Source organism: Anabas testudineus, chromosome 6 (assembly GCF_900324465.2).
Source record: "Anabas testudineus chromosome 6, fAnaTes1.2, whole genome shotgun sequence".
Classification (NCBI taxonomy): Eukaryota; Metazoa; Chordata; class Actinopteri; order Anabantiformes; family Anabantidae; genus Anabas; species Anabas testudineus.
Genome location: NC_046615.1, coordinates 15,719,568 through 15,738,811, shown reverse-complemented (window position 1 = coordinate 15,738,811; position 19,244 = coordinate 15,719,568). Strand labels below are relative to the sequence as shown.

General features: G+C 39.1%; 2 protein-coding genes across 3 annotated transcripts; one reads left to right on the top strand and one right to left on the bottom strand.

The window, feature by feature from the left end:
• Positions 1-1,758: 1,758 nt before the first annotated feature.
• On the top strand, positions 1,759-15,198 carry atp8b4 (ATPase phospholipid transporting 8B4). Of its 2 annotated transcripts, XM_026366087.1 has the most exons (28): positions 1,759-2,098; positions 2,461-2,519; positions 4,736-4,794; positions 4,890-5,003; positions 5,073-5,171; positions 5,263-5,324; positions 5,442-5,514; positions 5,725-5,795; positions 6,026-6,105; positions 6,242-6,445; positions 6,545-6,633; positions 7,047-7,243; positions 7,377-7,585; positions 8,036-8,079; positions 8,163-8,328; positions 8,419-8,607; positions 9,045-9,160; positions 9,409-9,573; positions 9,658-9,769; positions 9,860-9,965; positions 10,107-10,251; positions 10,651-10,834; positions 11,524-11,747; positions 11,843-11,926; positions 12,347-12,592; positions 12,677-12,815; positions 12,895-13,025; positions 13,242-15,198. In XM_026366087.1, the coding sequence occupies exons 2-28, from the start codon at positions 2,489-2,491 to the stop codon at positions 13,563-13,565; spliced, it is 3,663 nt and encodes a 1,220-aa protein (XP_026221872.1). In that variant the 5' UTR covers positions 1,759-2,098; positions 2,461-2,488; the 3' UTR covers positions 13,566-15,198. The 2 variants fall into 2 exon arrangements, with proteins under 2 accessions (XP_026221872.1, XP_026221873.1); XM_026366088.1 differs by lacking the exon at positions 2,461-2,519 and having other exon boundaries at positions 6,287-6,445.
• galk2 (galactokinase 2) lies at positions 14,848-19,090 on the bottom strand. Its single transcript, XM_026366089.1, has 10 exons — positions 18,831-19,090; positions 18,624-18,712; positions 17,917-18,040; positions 17,714-17,807; positions 17,430-17,576; positions 17,203-17,301; positions 16,941-17,093; positions 16,390-16,600; positions 15,813-16,014; positions 14,848-15,495 (listed from the first exon to the last, which is right to left on the bottom strand). The coding sequence occupies exons 1-10, from the start codon at positions 18,878-18,880 to the stop codon at positions 15,288-15,290; spliced, it is 1,377 nt and encodes a 458-aa protein (XP_026221874.1). The 5' UTR covers positions 18,881-19,090; the 3' UTR covers positions 14,848-15,287.
• Positions 19,091-19,244: the final 154 nt, after the last annotated feature.

Below are 19,244 nucleotides of genomic sequence, written 5' to 3'. Positions count from 1 at the left end.
TTATACTAATAGTGGATAAATCACGGCCTCCATACACATATATGCACTAGAAGGCGCGGATCCCCTGATCCAACATGGCGGCCGAGTTGACGCCTCGCTACAGGCGGCATTACGCTCACTGGCCACTTTATTAGTTACATCTGTGCAATCAAAGGGCATCCAATAAACACCTATGTTGTAACTTGTACTTTCACAACATTGTGTTTCCTAGTTTTTGGTTCAAATGATATTTCTTCTATATTATTAATACTATGTTTATCATTGATATGGAGTGGGTTCTGCAGTCGTACTGCAGTGTGTCCTTCAGGAGGTGGTTGTACTGTTTTGTCCCCTCACTTATGTAAACAGGGTGGATCAGTACACACAGGGACGGTTCACACGTAGCACACTGCCTCACTGTCTCAAATGTGCCTGAGGGCTTTAGATAACCTGATAATTCCCACAATGACTCAGCATTTTTCTGAACAGACTACTGCCAGAGCTGTGTAGTGCACTGCGCTGACCTCTGCTCTTTTCATCATCTGAAGTGATCAACTTACTCAATTTACAGTAGGCAGCATGTATATGCAAACACGTGGACATCACCCTGTGGCTTAGAGTAAGACTAGGAGATACAATTCATAGCAGTTCTTTATTTATTTAATCATATGTGTGTGTAAATGATACAGTCAATATATTTTCTTCTGGTGCAGTAATATTACCAGAACACATGATGTTACATGATATCCCCTGATTGAATGTGTTTAAAAGCCTCATGTTGGCTATTTATATGAACAAAGAGACATCACCAACTTGTGGTTTACCAAAATATGTTGGCACATTTTTTCAAATGAGACATCCAAATACGAATAGACATTGTTTAATTTTATGCCAAATGTTATTTTCCCTTTCTAACTTATTGAATTTTCTACTCTATGTTGTACATGTTCAGTGCAGCATTAATTATAGTGATTTACCTTAATATCAATAAATCAAAATTAGGGAACTTGTTTGTTTTTGCCTGAAAAGCAGTTTGTTTTCTATGCAGGTGGATAAAATGACCTTAATTTTCTTGTGCTCAGCTGTCAACAGTGAAGCCTTGTGGTTTGTGCTTTCATTAACATTGTCATTGCATAGTTACGATGACAATGCAAGAAAATAGCTCAAGGTATAACCACTACAACGCTATCAACCATAAAATAAGCAACTAGATGCTTGTACTGTCAACAGTGTTACAGGTGACATAAATATTGCTTTACTATGAACTTAATATTTAATGCATGAAAGCAATTCTGCTTCGGTTTTACGTGTTGTAGTGCATCCTCAGTCAAGACAACCATACGTTTAAATCATGGTGTTGCTGAAAGAACATAAAAGGAAGAAAATAAAATTAAACTGCCAAATTCCAACAAGAACAATAAGAAAATGAAAATAAATAAGAACAAAATGATTAATATATAATCAATATCAGTTAAGTGTAGTTTCCTCAGAAGGTCCCTAATGTCATTAAAGGAATCATAATTGTAACACAGGGAAGAGCTCCATCAAGTGTCTGGTTGTGCTTATCACCTCAGTCAGGAGAGTTTTCACACAAGAGAGATAAAGAGAGAGAGAGAAAGAGAGAGAGAGAGAGAGAGACATGCCCATTGCAGCACAGTCACACACACACACACACACACACACACACACACACACACACACACACACACACACACACACACACACACACACACACACACACACACACACACAAGCATCTCCCTCGATGAAGGCTCCAGCCTCTGCTGCGTGTCATCGGGCTCGGTGAATGATCATCACTACTCATTTCTGTTCACTCTCTCTGTTTCTCCACAGATTCGTCTCGGACTAGCTTCATTAATTATTGTTTCCTGTCTGTTTTCTACAACGTCTGCAGTCTCTTCTTCTTTTTCGGTGCTGTTCATTTATGTGAGTCCATCCATGTCTGGTGATTTCTATTCAGGAGGAGGAGGAGGAGGAGGAGGATAGCGTTTACTCCGGAGAAAGCTGCGTAATGTGGTGATTGGAATAAGTGGTTGCTACTGTATGACAGGATACATGGAGACAAAACAAGCCTGCGCCTGTGAGAAACTTCCGCAAGGTAAGAACAGGCTGACTTCAAAAATATGTGCACTAATACCACTGCTAAAACCATTGTTTTGAAAATTAAAAAACTACACATCAAGATCAGAGGCTACACTCCCAGTTTGTGTTGCTCACCTGGGACCTTTTTGCTAAGGAGACACAGTTCACCGGGGGTTTACCCACTGATAGTTTAGTTAATGCTTGTCTGAACAGAAAAGAAACAAGACACCACTCTGCTTTGTGTGTTGCCTTAGATATAACACCAAAGCAGACACTCTGACTCATCCCTCCACCACCTTCTCTCCAGCACTGCCCCACTGCAAAACACATCTCCACACTTTTTATTGGTTAAATGTTGGTTCTTCACACATCTTTTAGGGAAATCCTCAAGAGGTCCCAGAAAAAGATGGCATTCTGGAGAAGAAATACTTATGTTGGTAAGACAAAATGTTCTTACAATTTATTCTATATTAAATTAATAATATCCAGCAACCATAAAATCCAACTAAAGCATAGACAAGTATAATCAAAGCCATCTAAAATGAAGCAGAAACAATAAATGTAAGTAATTGTACAGTAACTGCAGGTTTGAGACCTGTAAATTATACTAAATTGTTACAAACAACTTTATATTATCTACAACAGGAGACAGATCTTATTTCTCCTAGATTCACAATGACTTCTCATCCAGTCTCAGTGCAGTTCAGTAGTTTGGCAAGATAAACTCACACTGTTATCAGTAGCTCCTTCTTACATGTGTTTGTCATTTGTAGCATCCTGTAATCACTATCTGCCTCACAGAGGGAGCCGACCTTGTGCAGGGAGGAAAGAAGTCTCGTAGCTAATAAAACTGGCCATTTAAAAGCTTCATCTAGAAATGGTGTCTGAACTATTTCCTGAAGCATTTGAAGCTCTGCTCAGTGTTGCAGGTTGAAGCAAGAAAAACACTCCTCCTTCAGAAATCAGTCAGAAAAAAACAAACAAACAACTTTGTGCTGTATTAGAAAAGCAGTGTTGCATTTGAACATCTTGTAATTAAATGTTTAAATAGACCAAAGCCTTTCTTAATAATTAATTCCTGTAGTGTCTGCTAGCAGGATGAGGCCAGCCTGTTGTGTGCGAAGGTCTATCCTGTTGCAGGTCTGTGCATGCATGTTATGTATAATTCAGCAATTATTTAACCTTGTTTGGAAACAGCAGATGTAGCTCTGTGCTCCTCCAGGCACTGCTCTGTGTGGAAAGTTAAAGTGCTTTGATAAATGGTTTCATTATCTTGCAGGTGACTGGTATTTTATTGTGTTGTTGTGGATAAAAACAGTCCTGTTGAAACAGTTTAAAATGCATGACTGCGCACAATAATGAAGACTAATGCATCACTTTGGCATAAGAGTGAAGGAGTGCGTTGTAACTGCAGATGAAATCTTTCTTGGGTAAAATAAACAGGATCAAGAAGAGTCCACATGTTCACATTCTTAGTGCTTTTTTTTATTATTAAGAACCATTAATTAGACGTATCCGGTAAAAGGAGATCCAATTTATTTTTGGAGCTTGATCCATACAAGAGACTAGAAATTATTCTGTGGTGCTCCATTTTCTATTAGTTTTAATCAGTGTCTTATAAGCGCTCCACGGTGCAAGATTAATAGGGAACTTCTTTAGGGAAATATATGAAATAAGAGAACAACCTCAGTCTGAAGTAATAAGGAAGACATTGAAACTGTAACAAATGAAGGAATGAGCAAAAATGCTGCATAAATCAAGACCAAGAGTCAGTATTACATTTTAACAGCTCAGTAAAACGTGTTGTAGATTCAAAAGCATAAAACATAAAAGTTTCTTTTTACTGTGTTTACAACAAAAAGGGCAGAACATGCAGGCAAGAAGTCTACAAAGGCAGGCAATGAGTCACAGCAAGTCAGGCTTAAACAGAAAGACAAATGGCTGGACTGCTGCGGCTGTGGTGATGGAGGGGGCTGATAAGAGGGTCTGAAAATACTGAGGTTTCCTGCAGACATTTTGACTTCTTAATAACATAAAAAGCCATGTTATTATTAACAACATTAACAATAGTTCTATTCTATGTGAAACTTAAAATCTGCACCAACCTGAATAGAAAAGCTCTGACTTCACTCCTGGACAGTGTGCTCTAATAGCAAAGCTGCTGTTTGTTAGACATTTCATTCTGCTTCAGTGGATTAATCAGAAGCCGTAAATATATTTAGCTTTTACCCAGTGGAAAAGTGGATAATTCATTTTATACATATATTTAATATTAGAGGGTAGAGCAACCTTTTAAGGGGATCTTATCTTAATATACAAAATAAATTAAATTAATTGTGTTGATATCTGGAATTTGTGGAGATTTGAGGAGATTATTAATAGTGTGATATTAAAATGGACAAATCTACTGTAGGTCTGGTATCTTACACAATAAATGATCCCTGTTAGAAAAGCAATGTTTAAGTTTATAGAGTTGTACATAGTTAAAGTTAAAAATAGCAAGTCACAAAAGTAGGTGAATAGTGTCCAGAGCTATACAAGCATTATTCCAGCATATTTGTAAATGAATTAATACATAATTTGAAGAAACTGCGTCTGAAGTATTAAATTAATTATTTTTTATGTCTTATTGTATTAATTTGGGTTTGTGTAGAAAAAGAACGCCATGTGAAAGCCAATGCCCGGGACTACAATGACAAATTTGCTTACACCGTAAGTAGCCCTCAATATTGGAGCCTCTGATTTATGTGGAACAATTAAGTTATTCGTTTTTTTCTTTTGCAATCTGTTTTTTTTTTTTTTTTCAGAATAATCACATCAAAACCTCAAAGTACAACATCTTCACCTTCCTGCCCATCAACTTGTTTGAGCAGTTCCAGAGGGTGGCGAATGCTTACTTCTTAGTGCTGTTAATACTGCAGGTAAGAGAAGATCTATTTGTAGAAGATATCTTTGTTTGAATGATCTAACCTGCTTTTCTTTTCATACAGTTGATTCCAGAAATATCCTCTTTGTCCTGGTTCACAACCATCGTGCCTTTGGTGTTGGTGCTGGTAATCACAGCTGTCAAAGACGCCACAGATGACTATGTCAGTTCAATAATTCACCTCTTATATCTGTTCTGAATGCTCCTTTTTAAACCTCCTTTGGTTAAATTGTTATCTCTTTTCTGAATTTCAGTTCCGACACAAGAGCGACCAGCAGGTCAACAACCGTCAGTCTCAGGTTCTCGTCAGGGGAGTGTATGTTACTGCTTTTCTTCATTATATAACTCTTGAAAAGCAAAATCCCATGCACCAATGATTCCATACATACTGTAAACTTAAGAACATTTATCTATAGTGTTTCTTGTCTCCAAGTTTGCAGAATGAGAAATGGATGAACATTTGTGTGGGAGACATCATCAAACTAGAGAACAATCAGTTTGTTGCTGTGAGTACGCTGTGCTACTGCGTGGTGCTGTGGAAGTTCGATTCTTTGTCTTATATTCTGAGATAATGGAGGAAATAGTGAGAGAAGGTTAACGAGTAACGTTTCTTTTGAGAGATTCACAGACCTCTGAGTGCTGTTGCAGGTTCATTGGTGTAGATATTGATTTATTGCTTTTTCTCACCAAGGGTTTCATAATGGTTTTCTACACAGGCAGATATCCTCCTTCTCAGTAGTAGTGAGCCCTACGGACTGTGCTATATTGAGACTGCAGAGCTAGACGGGTAAGTGCTGCGCTGCTTATGTAAAATAAAACTGAAGAATCTAAACTGCACATGAATAAGACACAGTATCATTTCTGGAAGGGAAGGAGGAAGAGAATAGTTGGATTTTATGATTTTCGAAGTGAATGTGACCTTTCTTTAAAGGTGGTGTAGTGCAATATTTTGACATTTTTGAGTCACCATAGAAACAAAGGTTTGTAAATATGGTATTTCTATTTCTACTCGTGCAGAGAGACAAATCTGAAAGTGCGTCAGGCCTTGACTGTCACTTCAGATTTGGGAGACATTTCAAAACTGATGGACTTTGATGGTGAGGTGATGCTTGAAATAATAATTTTTACATTTGAACATAGTCACTTGATATATGAACATTAGACTTGATGTATGTGGACCTGATGACTTGTTTTTTGTTGTGTGGGTGTGCGTCGATGGTTTTCCTTCTGCAGTCGTGACTGTTGTGACTGTGAATCTCTTTTTGCTCGGTCTCTCAGGAGAAGTCATTTGTGAACCACCAAACAACAAGCTGGATAAATTTACTGGAACTTTATGCTGGAGAGACAATAAATACCCTCTGGATAATGAAAAAATGCTGCTTCGCGGTTGTGTTCTCAGAAACACGGAGTGGTGCTTTGGAATGGTTATCTTCGCTGGTATAATATTTTTATTTTCATCCTCCAAATACATTAGCCAAGTCACTTTCTTCTCTTCTTTCAACACTCATTTCAACTGTTTTCCCATCACTACAACAGGGTTACAAACCAAACTGATGCAGAACTGCGGAAGAACTAAATTTAAAAGGACAAATCTCGACAAACTCATGAATACTTTGGTTTTGTGGGTAAGCCTCTTATTGCTTCTAGTGCATTTAGCTCTTTGCACAGTAAATATTTTTTATTCCAACAGAGACTTTTATTAATAAAATATGGTAGGGAAGTTGCACTATAATTTGTGTAAACAAAATGTTCCTTCAAGGCCTCCTGCACTGGTGTTACTTATTCTTCTTAGAGTTCTGTGGGGTCATACAATACATTTATACAATATATATTATATAAAAAGAATGAGTAGTAAGTCTGCAAGCAACAAGGCATACATAGCACACTGTTCACACCCACACAGTCCAAAGAAGAGGTCTAATGAGAAGTGGAAACATAATCCGTGTGTAGGATGCTAAATGAAAAATGCTTAGAAACAGACCATTGTTCTACTAATGGTTACACTGATAGAACATAAAATGCATTTTCTGTGTTACAGATCTTTGCCTTACTTATATGTATGGGAGTTATTTTGGCCATTGGAAACACAATATGGGAGAATCAGATTGGCAGTAACTTCCAGGTGTTTTTGCCATGGAATGAATTTCAGAGGAATGCTGTTTTCTCTGGTTTCCTCACCTTCTGGTCCTACATCATTATCCTCAACACAGTGGTGCCCATATCACTGTATGTCAGGTGAGGATGACAGAGTTGTCCAAAATGTGCTTCAGTCGTATTATAAGCCTTGTTATTTCTTTCAGACTGTGGACATTTTATTTTGAAATAAATGCATCTTTGCAAAGCCTTACTTTGTAATTAAACTCCTCAGTGTGGAGGTTCTGCGGCTTGGTCACAGTTACTTCATTAACTGGGACCGGAAGATGTACAACAATCGGACGAACACTGCCGCTCAAGCGCGCACCACCACTCTGAACGAGGAACTGGGCCAAGTGGAGTTCGTCTTCTCTGACAAGACCGGCACCCTCACCCAGAACATCATGGTGTTCAGCAAGTGCTCCATCAATGGACAGACATATGGTATGGAGCTCTTTGAATCTCTCTAATACAGATCTAAATTATAAATTCAGGATACTTCTAAAACTGCTTCATGAGTAAATTTAGAAACAATTTGCACCAAGAAAGTTAAAAGAATTTTAACATGTAATTTCCCTTTTTTTAATTAAGTGGATTTGCTAAACATGATACACCCATCCTACCACATGAGACCACACTGACTTGCTAATTCCCCTAATTCATTCTGTGTCCTGCCAAGGATGATCGTTGCAATGCACCTTACTTTGAAGTTCTTCCAACCAGGACTTTAAAGTAAAGTGCATTAGTTTTATTCTGATGACTAAAATGCTGTTTCAGCGGTTCACCCATCCTACCATGAAATTCTCTAATTAAACTTAAAACCGTGGCAGAGCTATATTATTGTAATCTTTGACAAGAGATTGAATTCATTACTTAGCCTTTCTTTTCTCTCAGGTGACGTCTATGATGAATTTGACCAGAAGGTGGAAATTACAGAGGTAAGGAAAGTTTAACAGACAAACATTCTTACTTCTTTAATACTGTTATGTCATGACGGTGTTGGTCATCCATGTCTCTTTAGAAAACACCCTGTGTGGACTTTTCCTTCAACCCTCTATGTGACAGAAAGTTTAAGTTTTATGACAGCAGCCTGGTTGATGCCATTAAACTGGAGGATACTGCAGTGCAGGAGTTCTTCAGGCTGCTGGCTTTGTGCCACACTGTCATGCCAGAGGAGAAGAGTGAAGGTAAAATGTGCACAAGGTCCCGGAGATGCACCATAAATAATTACTGAAATTGGTGAGTGTCTTCTGATTGATATTTCTGTTAATACGAAGGACATTTGGTGTACCAGGCCCAGTCACCTGATGAGGGAGCCCTAGTCACTGCAGCGCGAAACTTTGGGTTTGTCTTCCGGGCTCGAACCCCCGAGACCATCACACTGTGTGAGATGGGACGCTCTGTCACCTACAAGCTGCTGGCCATACTGGACTTCAACAACGTGCGCAAGAGAATGAGTGTCATTGGTTAGGTCTTCACTTATAACAGCAATGATCTAGTTCTCCCTCAGCTCTGTCTCTAAAGCAGTCCACTCGACTTTTCATTCACATTCATGCATGTTTCTCTACTTCTTTAACCTTTTCAGCTCCACCTTCGGATTAGACACCTTTTATAAATGAGTTAGAAGCTGCTTGAGTTTCCTCATTTTCTTTTTTATCTGTAGCAGTTGTCACAAAAGTTTATTATCTACAAAATACGTTACATTTAATTTATACATTAGAGTTGCTGTACAGTTGTGTCACAACTATAATAGCACAAGATTTAACAGAGCTTTATTACTGTGAAGGAGAGGGGCTACTGTTTGCAGTCAGTAATCAATGTTTAGTGTGATGTTATGCAAACAGAATTTGATCAGAAAAAGACAACGTTGTGTTTTTGTCCTATGTGTTGTTATGTTTTACAGTGAAAAATCCACAGGGTCACATTAAACTTTATTCCAAAGGAGCTGACACAATTATATTTGAGCGACTGGATCCATCCAGTGATGACCTCATGTACACTACCTCAGAACATCTCAGTGTGAGTGTTGTTCTGTTAGATAACACTAATCAAACACTAGTTATTTCACAGTGAGTGCACTATACATGTGTATTTATTGTCTTATAAAAATCAATAAGCCAGAAAAACATATCGGGAGCATCAATGTTCTCATGTACGTTTGTGCTCAGACGATCAGCTGGTGTGGGTAATTGGTCAACATTTGAATCAATAGCTGTTTGTAAATTATAATTTTTTCATTTGTTGCTTTAAAATGTTTGTACCTGCAGGAATTTGCAGGAGAAGGGCTCCGAACATTAGCTCTGGCTTACAAAGATCTCGATGAAGATTATTTTGACGTTTGGATGAAGAAGCTTTTGTTTGCAAGCACTGTAATTGAGAATCGTGAAGATCAGCTGGCTGTTCTGTACGAGGAGCTCGAACAGGGCTTGAAGGTAATATTGACAATCTTTTGTTCACATCCTTGAAGCGATCAAAGCTGTTTAGCATCTCCAGAGTCACTGCTCTCCTGGTTGAAGCTTCTAGGAGCCACAGCAATAGAGGATAAACTTCAGGAAGGAGTCCCAGAGACCATTGCCTGTCTAAATCTAGCTGACATCAAGATCTGGGTCCTCACAGGAGACAAACTAGGTAACATAATTCACCTACATTGTCTTCATGACAAGAAAAACGACTTTAAACCAGCTAATCTATTGTGTAAAACTGTGTTTGGCGTTTCAGAGACAGCGATGAACATCGGCTACTCTTGCAACATGCTGCGAGACGACATGAATGAGGTGTTTGTTATCTCTGGCTACACACTACTGGAGGTGCAGCAACAGCTCAGGTGCCACGTGATTCATTTTTCCTTCTGCTCTATCACTCTGTTGAAGGCTTCATTTATGAATATCATATCCCTTGTAGAATTCGGTATAAGCCGAATGAAATTTACAAACATATTAAAGTTATATGTTTGCTTTCTCCTCAGAAATGCTAAGGAGCACATACTCGGCCTGAGCCGTGTTACCAGCGCTGCAGGAGATGTTGAGAAGACGGACGTGTTTGCAGATGACTCTGTGTTTGAAGAAACCATTATTGCAGAATATGCCTTAGTCATCAATGGGCACAGTTTGGTAAGCTGCTCATTGTTTTACAGTGTATGAAACTCTATCCTCTGTTGTGTTTGTTTTTTCATGCTTCTTTTTATTTTGGTACTGATGCCTGCAGGTTTGTGTTGCTGTCTGCTGAGTGTACTGTAGCTTCCCCGTAGCTGCTGACTGTGCTGAGTCTGTATTGAGCAGTGAGCTGCTGTGTTGCAGAGGGCCCTAAGCTCTATTACAGGTCTTCATTAACATCCATTTCCTCTCAGAGGAGTTGCTCCCTCACTGTGCCTTGAGCACTGTGCATGATCCACATCAGCGCTGTGAAAATGTTACATTACACTGTTGCTTGGTGTTGTCACTGCGGGGGGTTGATGTTATAGGCCGGTAATGGTAGGTTTAACAGGTGTGATGCTTGGGTTCTCCCTGCAGGCTCATGCTCTGGAGCCACAGCTGGAGCACACCTTGCTGGATTTGGCCTGTTTGTGTAAGACAGTCATCTGCTGTCGGGTCACTCCGATGCAGAAAGCTCAGGTGGTGGAGCTGGTGAAAAGACACAGGAGAGCCATTACTCTGGCCATAGGAGATGGAGCCAATGATGTCAGCATGATCAAGAGTAAGTCTCGGGATCGATCGTTTAGACTCAAGGGTCTGACGCATTGAAAACATCCTGTTCAGAAACAGCAGCATGATTCATAGCATCAGTATATATTGTTCATTAATATTGCATTTGCGGCACAGAGCCATGCATCCAATTTCCTACAAATATGCTTAGAAATATTTGAAAACTAATTTAAGAGCTGTTTAATAGCACTTAATGCTGTTCTAAAGGTATTTATAGAACCATGCAGGGCTGACCATGTAATAAAATGATCATACAACTCTTACTTTTATTATCCTGCAGCAAACAGAATGTTTCTTTTTATTAAGATGATTAGAAAAGTCCAATATTATTCTGGAAATCAAGTCAAAATATTGGGCACTGTTGTTTAAAAGCCTTGTGGGGTTTTTTAGATGGTATTATACTGAGGCTACATGAAGCAGTGCAGCAGAGTTGAGTGGAAGCTGCTGTCACAGTTAACAGAACAGTGTTTTTCTGTTTGAGACAGCACCTTGTTATCTCATTTGTCTCATTTGAAGTGTTTAAGTTGTAGATAAAAATAAAAGCTCAATTAATTAATTTTAGTGTCATTTTTAGATCAAAGCTTTTGTATTTCTTTAGTAAATATTTCAATGCTTTGAGGATTTTTAATAGCTTAATTTCATACACCTGTGATCCAAACGCTGTATTTCTCTCTCCCTCAGCTGCACACATTGGTGTTGGCATCAGTGGTCAGGAGGGGATGCAAGCTGTTCTGGCATCAGATTATTCCTTCGCCCAGTTTCGGTTCCTGCAGCGGCTCCTGCTGGTGCATGGACGCTGGTCCTACTTCCGCATGTGTAACTTCCTGTGTTACTTCTTCTACAAGAACTTTGCCTTCACATTGGTACACTTCTGGTACGGCTTCTTCTGTGGTTTCTCAGCTCAGGTGAGAACACAGTAAAATACAGTATTAAACAGCCGGAATACTTGAAGGCGCATTTGTGTCACATTAATCACGTATGAATATTACTGTTTCCACAGACTGTGTATGACCAGTGGTTCATTACCCTCTTCAACATAGTCTACACATCTTTGCCAGTGTTGGCAATGGGACTTTTTGATCAGGTATTACTGCTGATCATATGATGATAACACAGCACAGACTTATATCCTGTAATCAGTTTATTTTTAGCAGTTTCCAAAGAAAACCTCAAGAGGCATCCTTTACTTTTCTTTTTGTTTTCCTTTCAAGATACTGTCAAGTCATGCAGGTGAATATTTTATTGTTGTTGTTGACCTCCTGTACTACAGGTACCTAAACATCTAAATCTGTTAGTGTTAAAACTCTAATTTTAACCCATGTGTGATCAGAACCCCTAACCTATTTAAACCTAACCCATGTCAGTATACAACTGTAAAGTGTATATTGTGTGATGTGCCATTGACCGCCTCATTACTTAATCCTTTACTTGCTATTTATTTTAACACATTTCTTACTAAGTTACACAATTTACATAATATTCATGCTGTCTCTGTTTCCTGAAGGACGTCAACGACCAGAACAGCCTTCGCTACCCGAGCCTTTACAAGCCCGGCCAACAAAACCTTCTCTTCAACAAACACCAGTTTTTCCTCTACACGCTACAGGGCATGGCCACATCATTCCTACTCTTCTTTATTCCCTACGGAGCCTTCTCTGAGATGGTGAAAGAGGACGGCACACACTTCTCAGACCAGCAAACATTTGCTGTTACTATAGCAACGTCCTTGGTTATTGTTGTGAGTGTTCAGGTAATTAGAAAAAGAGAAAAATACTCCCATTGATTGAAAGTATTAACAGAATGAAAATGTATCTGATGCATAATCTGTTCCTAGATTGGACTTGTCACACACTACTGGACAGCCGTCAATCATCTCTTTATATGGGGAAGTCTGATAGTGTACTTTGCCATATTGTTTGCAATGCAAAGCGATGGCATATTTGGCATTTTTCCAAGAAGTTTCCCATTCATAGGTAAGTTTGGCTCAGTGTCATACATGTAAGGGATATTGTGGATGCATGGATGCTGAGTACAAACTGTGTGCTGTCTCAGGTACGGCCCGTAACTGTCTGTCGGAGAAGAGTGTGTGGTTGATCATTCTGCTCACCACCGTGGTGTGTGTTGTACCTGGCTTAGCAGTGAGTTTCCTGAGAGTAGACCTATTCCCAACGCTCAGAGACAAGGTACTGTACAATAATCCTGATACATACCGTAAACAATGTTTGTGCAAATGATAAAACACTTATAGGTACCTAAGCATATGTAGTCTAAAATGCTTCTGTTCATTAAGAGGAGTCCGACTTTAAATGACTTTTTGCTTGTACTACAATATTCATATATTATTTTTTTATTAAGGATCTACTGTAAAAATGTTTTCCACAACTGGTGTGTTTTCACAGGTCCGTTATCTACAACAGTGTAGAAAGAAGCAAAGACCTCAGGAGCAGAACCTGAGGCGAGTACGAAGGACGAGCTCCCGTCGCTCCGCCTATGCCTTCTCCCACCAACAGGGCTACGGAGAATTGATCACCTCAGGCAAAAACATGAGGATGAGCACGGTCTCTTCTGCTCACTGCCCTGAAAGGATGCCACACAGTTCCAGCTGGATAGAAAATATGTTAAAGAGAAATAATGAAGTGTCTTGCATCTCTGATGAAAGCACAGAAGCATCAGAAAACAGCAAAAGACACACAGAGATTCCAAAGCAACAGTGCACAGAGTGACTCTGACCTCTGACAAACAGGTACTGTGTGGACTACACAATACCTTATGGATGGATCCCTCAAACTGAGCACAAGATATGAGTCTCCTTCATTTAGGAGGATTTCTACTCAAATCCAACAACACAGGTGTACCTCATTTTTTGTCATTCAAGTTGACTCTGTTGAATGTTAAAGGCTAACAAGATTATTTAAAGGAGAGATTTCTAATCAGACTAAAAACAGCCTTTTTCATCAGTATCATGCAAAAATATAGATTTAGTTTACAAACTATTGACTTGATAACAGCAGGTATAATGAGGAAAACATTATGCATGTGTAGCCACAGTTCAAGAAATATTTCTCCTCCTGCGTCACCCGATCAAGTTTAAGCAGTTGATAGATTTATTGAATAATATTTTAGTGACAGGTCCTTTTTTTATTAGTAAAGAAAAGCTGGAACATTTCTGCACATTTTTAGGACACTGTAGCTGTCACACATTACCTTGTTATACATGAATGATTAAAGTGAGGGTAAAGGCAGTAGCCAGCATCAGTACAAAAACCACCATTAAAGACTTTAATAGACTTCCATCTGTAAAACCGTTGCACTGAAAATTCCTCTCAGACTACATGCAAAGTGCTCAAAAACAAGCATTTCTGTAAATACTATAGTAAAGCTGCTAAATCTGATAAGCACAATTTAATTCTTGATGTAAATCTCTGATTGCATTTAAATTTTTTCCAATATGTATACCATAAAAATAACCCTCATATGGCATTCGTAATATTAAGACCATTTGTGGACAAGGATGTGCAAGACTAATTGTGAGGTCTGTTTCCTTGTGATGTGCCTCGTATGGTTCCTATAAACAACAATCCATCTTTTCTATTTGATATTTAATGGTTGTTTGAACCGAGTTGCAAAAAATGTCAACTGGAATGCATGACTTAAGTCTGATATTTCATTTTAGATATTGCGTAGTTGCAAATTTTGAGTAGATCTGATGAATAAGAGTGACATGGAAAAGATCTCTGAACACGTTTAAAAGCAGACTGCTGCAGTTATGTTCAGTAAAGTCCAGTAGTGTGTGCCTTAGACCGAGCCTCCACCATCTATGTTCTTGTGAAAATGTATCCTCTCACTGAAGCTCAAATCTAGCATGCAATCATATAATCAGGGCTTTTTCTTCTGATTCCCCTGTGGCTCACACATCTTTAACACAAAACAAACCTGACAAAGCCAACAGAAACATGTATGATGCTGGTACAGCAATGCATATATAAGGGTTTTTTCTGTAGTTAATGGCATGGTGTTGTTATCTAAAAATGAATAAAGGATGGATGGATTTTTTACAGTACAAGTTAAATGTGAGGTTTATTCATTACCAGTACTTGTGAGCAGAAAAGAGTCAGACAGTGATTTGGCAATACAAAACCAATTAATTACAAGCCCCCCCAACATTCATGATAAAAAAATAAACATGTTTTAGTAAAAAAGCATATTGAATTTGTAAGAAATAATGCATCATTTTAGTACATATTTGGCTTTGTTATTCCACAATAACATTAAGAGGTAAAATGCGACACTGAAGTGAGATTAACACTTTGTTTTCACTTCATTTGTCAAGTACCTCCTACCTCATTTCAAGAACAAGTGCAAAAAATACCATTTATATCCCTGGAGAAATTTATTTGAAAATGAATCATAGCTGCATAAGCAGCTACAGACTAGTGTGATAAATTTCACCCTTCATGGAAAATTGCAGCTCCTCCACCTGGCTTCGATACAAACAAACTTTGTTTTTCCATTGCTGCTCTGCGTGGATCAGGGAGGTAGTAGGCCTCCCTCACAGCTTGTAAGAACGAGTCCACCTTCTCGCTGGGAATCATTGAGACTGCACATCCACCCCAGCCTGCACCCGTCAGCCGTGAACCCACAGCACCTGACTTCCTGTAAAGAAAGAGAGATGACAAACTCGACATTTCAGTATGTGATTGTCATTGTGATGGTGTCATATAAGAGGAAACAGGGAGGAAATCATATACAGGTAGGACTGTTGTCCATGAACCCCAGGGTTGGTGGTTCAACTCCTGGTTCCTGGCCACATGTCAAAGAATCCCTGGACAAGACACCTTAAATACAGCTGCCAGAATTTCCCCAAGAGGATTAATACAGTATTAGTTATTATTAAAATCACATTTTATCCCTATCTGTATTTCATTCTGTCTGTAACTGCAGAGACTGGGGTCTACTGTCAGTGTACTCACAGACAGATGTCCACAAGTTGATCCAGTTCAGGGCAGCTGCACTCATACAGGTCTCTGCAACTTGCATGGCTCTGGTTCATCAAGTCTCCCAGCAGCTGTATGGATTCAGCAGGTTCAGAGTCACACACACTCTTGAACTTCAGCACCCGTGCAGCTTCACTATACACATGCTTGGCTCGCTGGTGCAGCTTGAAATGTGTTACTATGAGAGAGGAGAAGAGGACGAACATGAACATTTCTACTGTTTAAAGGAAAAGTAAAAACCACAGATATCATCATAGATATAACTAAGTTCCATGTTGATATAATTAAGACTGCAACTACTGTACCTATCAACTTATTTGTAATTTATCTGTCCATAAACTATCTATTGTGTATGATAAGCCACTAGAGCTAATTAAATTCACAAGAATGTAAAACTTAATGTGTGTGGATTTCAACAAAGAATTCCTCAAACACAGAACTGATCAATTATCAATATATAGAAATTATAACTACATCTAAATATAATAATTGATTAACTGTTATACAATACACACAGGGTACACAACTGTTGCTACTTGCAGTTCTTGCTCACCATGTTGGGTGTTAGCGCTCAGCAGCTCTGTGGAAAACTGCTCCGAGGTGATTCCCAGCGTCTTGCAGATCTCCTCTCGGCTGTACGGCTCAGGATGCAAAACCTCGTCCACCAGATCCAGCATCTCGTCCAGTGAGGCCTTCAGCTCCGTCTGAACCTGAGCCAGCTTCAATAACCTGCTTGAGTCCAGACCTCTTGCCTGGGCCAGCATCTGTGTTCACAACAGACAGGACATATTGACATATCTTTTTACTGTCATACAGACTTGTTTAATGTTCTCAGTAGGACTGTTCACCTCTCTCACCACTTTAAATAGACTGATACTTAGACACATATTTGCTAAAGATAAGAGCTGGCAATAAAGAAGCTCTCATCATGCTCTTCAAAATATTATTAGCAAAATGCCGTGATAAGCAAAAGCAAAAGAAATACACATATTTACAGACATATGATGATAAGATCAATAAAAATGTATGTTTGGAAATATGGTGCTATAAATCATCTTTCACCCCGAGCATGAGTTTGGGAATTAGTCGTTGGGATCACAGTACCTTTGTGGCAATTCGACACTCCACCACGCGGATGTTGAAATGAGAAGAAGCAGCTTTGTTCATCTCCACACAGCAGTTGGAGATCACAAACACAGCCCCGTCTGGCAGCTTAACATCAGTGGCCCGCAGAGGCTGGAACTCTATCAGCTTCGCCTGTGAGACAAGTTTTAAAACTACTACAACAAACCATAGAAAACAAATACAACAAATACACTGTCCTCTCGCATATTTGATGTGATGTAAAGAAAGGAAAAGGACGTACTGTTCCTCTCTCTGCTAAGAATGAGATGGACTGGTCCATGCCACCTCCCTCTGTGCCAATGTAGCGCTCACATTTGGCACATATCTCAGCGAGCTCCAACTGAACGAATACACAATATAATAAGACATTTATTAAACAGAACATTGAAATGGCATTTTTTTGGTATTTCTTCCAGCACGAATATTTAGTGTTTTCAAATTAAATGCTCCAATGATAAAGCATTTTACCTTGGACAGGGACTTCTGATTTGCCTCCATTGTTACAAGACCAGCACAACAAACTAAAGCACTAGAACTTGACAGACCAGAGCTCGGAGGAATGGTTCCTTCTACAACACATGACATCCCCGCTAAATGAGCAATCCTACACTTCTCCTGGAGCAGAAAAAGGAAAAAAAACACATACATGATGACACAGATGATTAATTTCACAAATTAAATCACTGAATCACTAGCTTCTCTCCTTAATGTGATTGAAGATGTAGGACAAGATGTAGGATAAGATGTCATACCTGAATACCTTTAACTCCACAGAGAAAATAATAATGCCACTGTGGATTGTCTTTTTCTACGGTGATGTCCTCCGAACACGACACAGTGAAGTCCCTGCACATTCGGAGAACAGGTAAAGAAGCTGTACACGAACTACAAACCTACACCGAGTACACAAGCAAATGTAAAAGTTCACCATTGATCAAGGGTGTTCACATCTTACTTGTACTGAGGATTTGTGTTGGCCAGCTGGATTGTCCCCGAGTTGTTCACTGAGACGGCTGAAAGGATATTCTGTTCAACAGCCATTGGTAGCACAGAATAGCCACAGTAGTCAATGTGCTCTCCTGTGAAATGTAGGAAATTTGGAAGATATGTAAAATAATAATGGCACTAGTAGCAGGCTAGAACTGTGATTATAAAATTACATTTTACAGACAGTTTTTCTTACTGTTACTCCATGCTGTAAAGTAATTAGTTGCATTTACTCAAATGCTATACTTAAGTACAATTTCGATGTATTTGTACATTGCCTGGGTATTTCCATTTACAATAGTTGTTACATGTACTTCACTACATTTCAAATGGAAATGTTTTACTGTTTATAAAGTAATTATACAGCACTGTGGTCTTGCTAATTTGTCCATCACTGGTGTATCCACACTTTTTCCAGTTGATTAATTGATACATTAATAAATCAATAATAATAATAACCTGAAAATAGGCCTATATTAAATGATAATTGGCCATTGTGCATAATCAGCACTTTTACTTTAAGGAAGTGTTGATGCTAATACTTTTGTTCTACTCAAACAAAAAGTTTAATGCATGCATGATTAAAGTATTACTTCTTTTACTTAAGATGAGTACTTCTACCGTACTGTGTAAATACTCGCTGTCAAAACACACACAAATATAAAATGACATTACCTATAAGGTTTACCCTTCCAGGTGCACATGCATAGAAGAGAGGGGCTTCTCCATACTTGGTTTCAAACGTGTTTTTCAAGTTTCGCAGCCTGTACAAAAGGACACATCAAGAGATCAGGTGAGAAAGGATCAGTAAGAGGTTAGTAAACATTTGTTTTTCTCCTCCTTCTGCCTGCCTCACAATCAGCACATATCACTGTTACTCACCTTTCATTAGCAGCACTCGAGGTTTTGATCTTAGGAGGGTTTGTGGCCATTTCTGCCTGTTTGAATTAACTATAAATTCACGTTGGGTTGTCAGACAGAGGAGCTCAGAGCTTCTGCACAGCCTGGCGATGATCAGCTGACTGTCACAAGAGGTTCCCGGATGTCACGTCGCTGAACTGCGGTCAGTGCGAACCGGATTTCAGCTCCGTTTAGCGCCGCTGGTTTCCTCATGGAAACTGAGGAGCTGACTCTGAAACAGCTGATGCTGCAGCAGCAAAACACGGAAGAGAGCGGAGACCGGGGGGGGCGGGACCAAGAGCAGCAGAGGAAACAAACATCACAATTAAACTGAATATCTTATTGTAGTTTTGGTCTCTAAATAGTACAGATTCAGTCATTTTGTAGTCAAACGCC

Coding starts and splice junctions, on each gene's coding strand:
- atp8b4 (XM_026366087.1), top strand. CDS start 2,489: ATGGCATTCTGGAGAAGAAATACTTATGTTG. Junction 9,966..10,106: donor GAGGTGCAGCAACAGCTCAG/GTGCCACGTGAT, acceptor CTTTCTCCTCAG/AAATGCTAAGGAGCACATAC. Junction 13,026..13,241: donor TCCCAACGCTCAGAGACAAG/GTACTGTACAAT, acceptor GTGTTTTCACAG/GTCCGTTATCTACAACAGTG.
- galk2 (XM_026366089.1), bottom strand. CDS start 18,880: ATGGCCACAAACCCTCCTAAGATCAAAACCTCGAGTGCTGCTAATGAA. Junction 18,713..18,830: donor TCGAGTGCTGCTAATGAAAG/GTGAGTAACAGT, acceptor CCTTTTGTACAG/GCTGCGAAACTTGAAAAACA. Junction 17,808..17,916: donor AACACAAATCCTCAGTACAA/GTAAGATGTGAA, acceptor CCGAATGTGCAG/GGACTTCACTGTGTCGTGTT.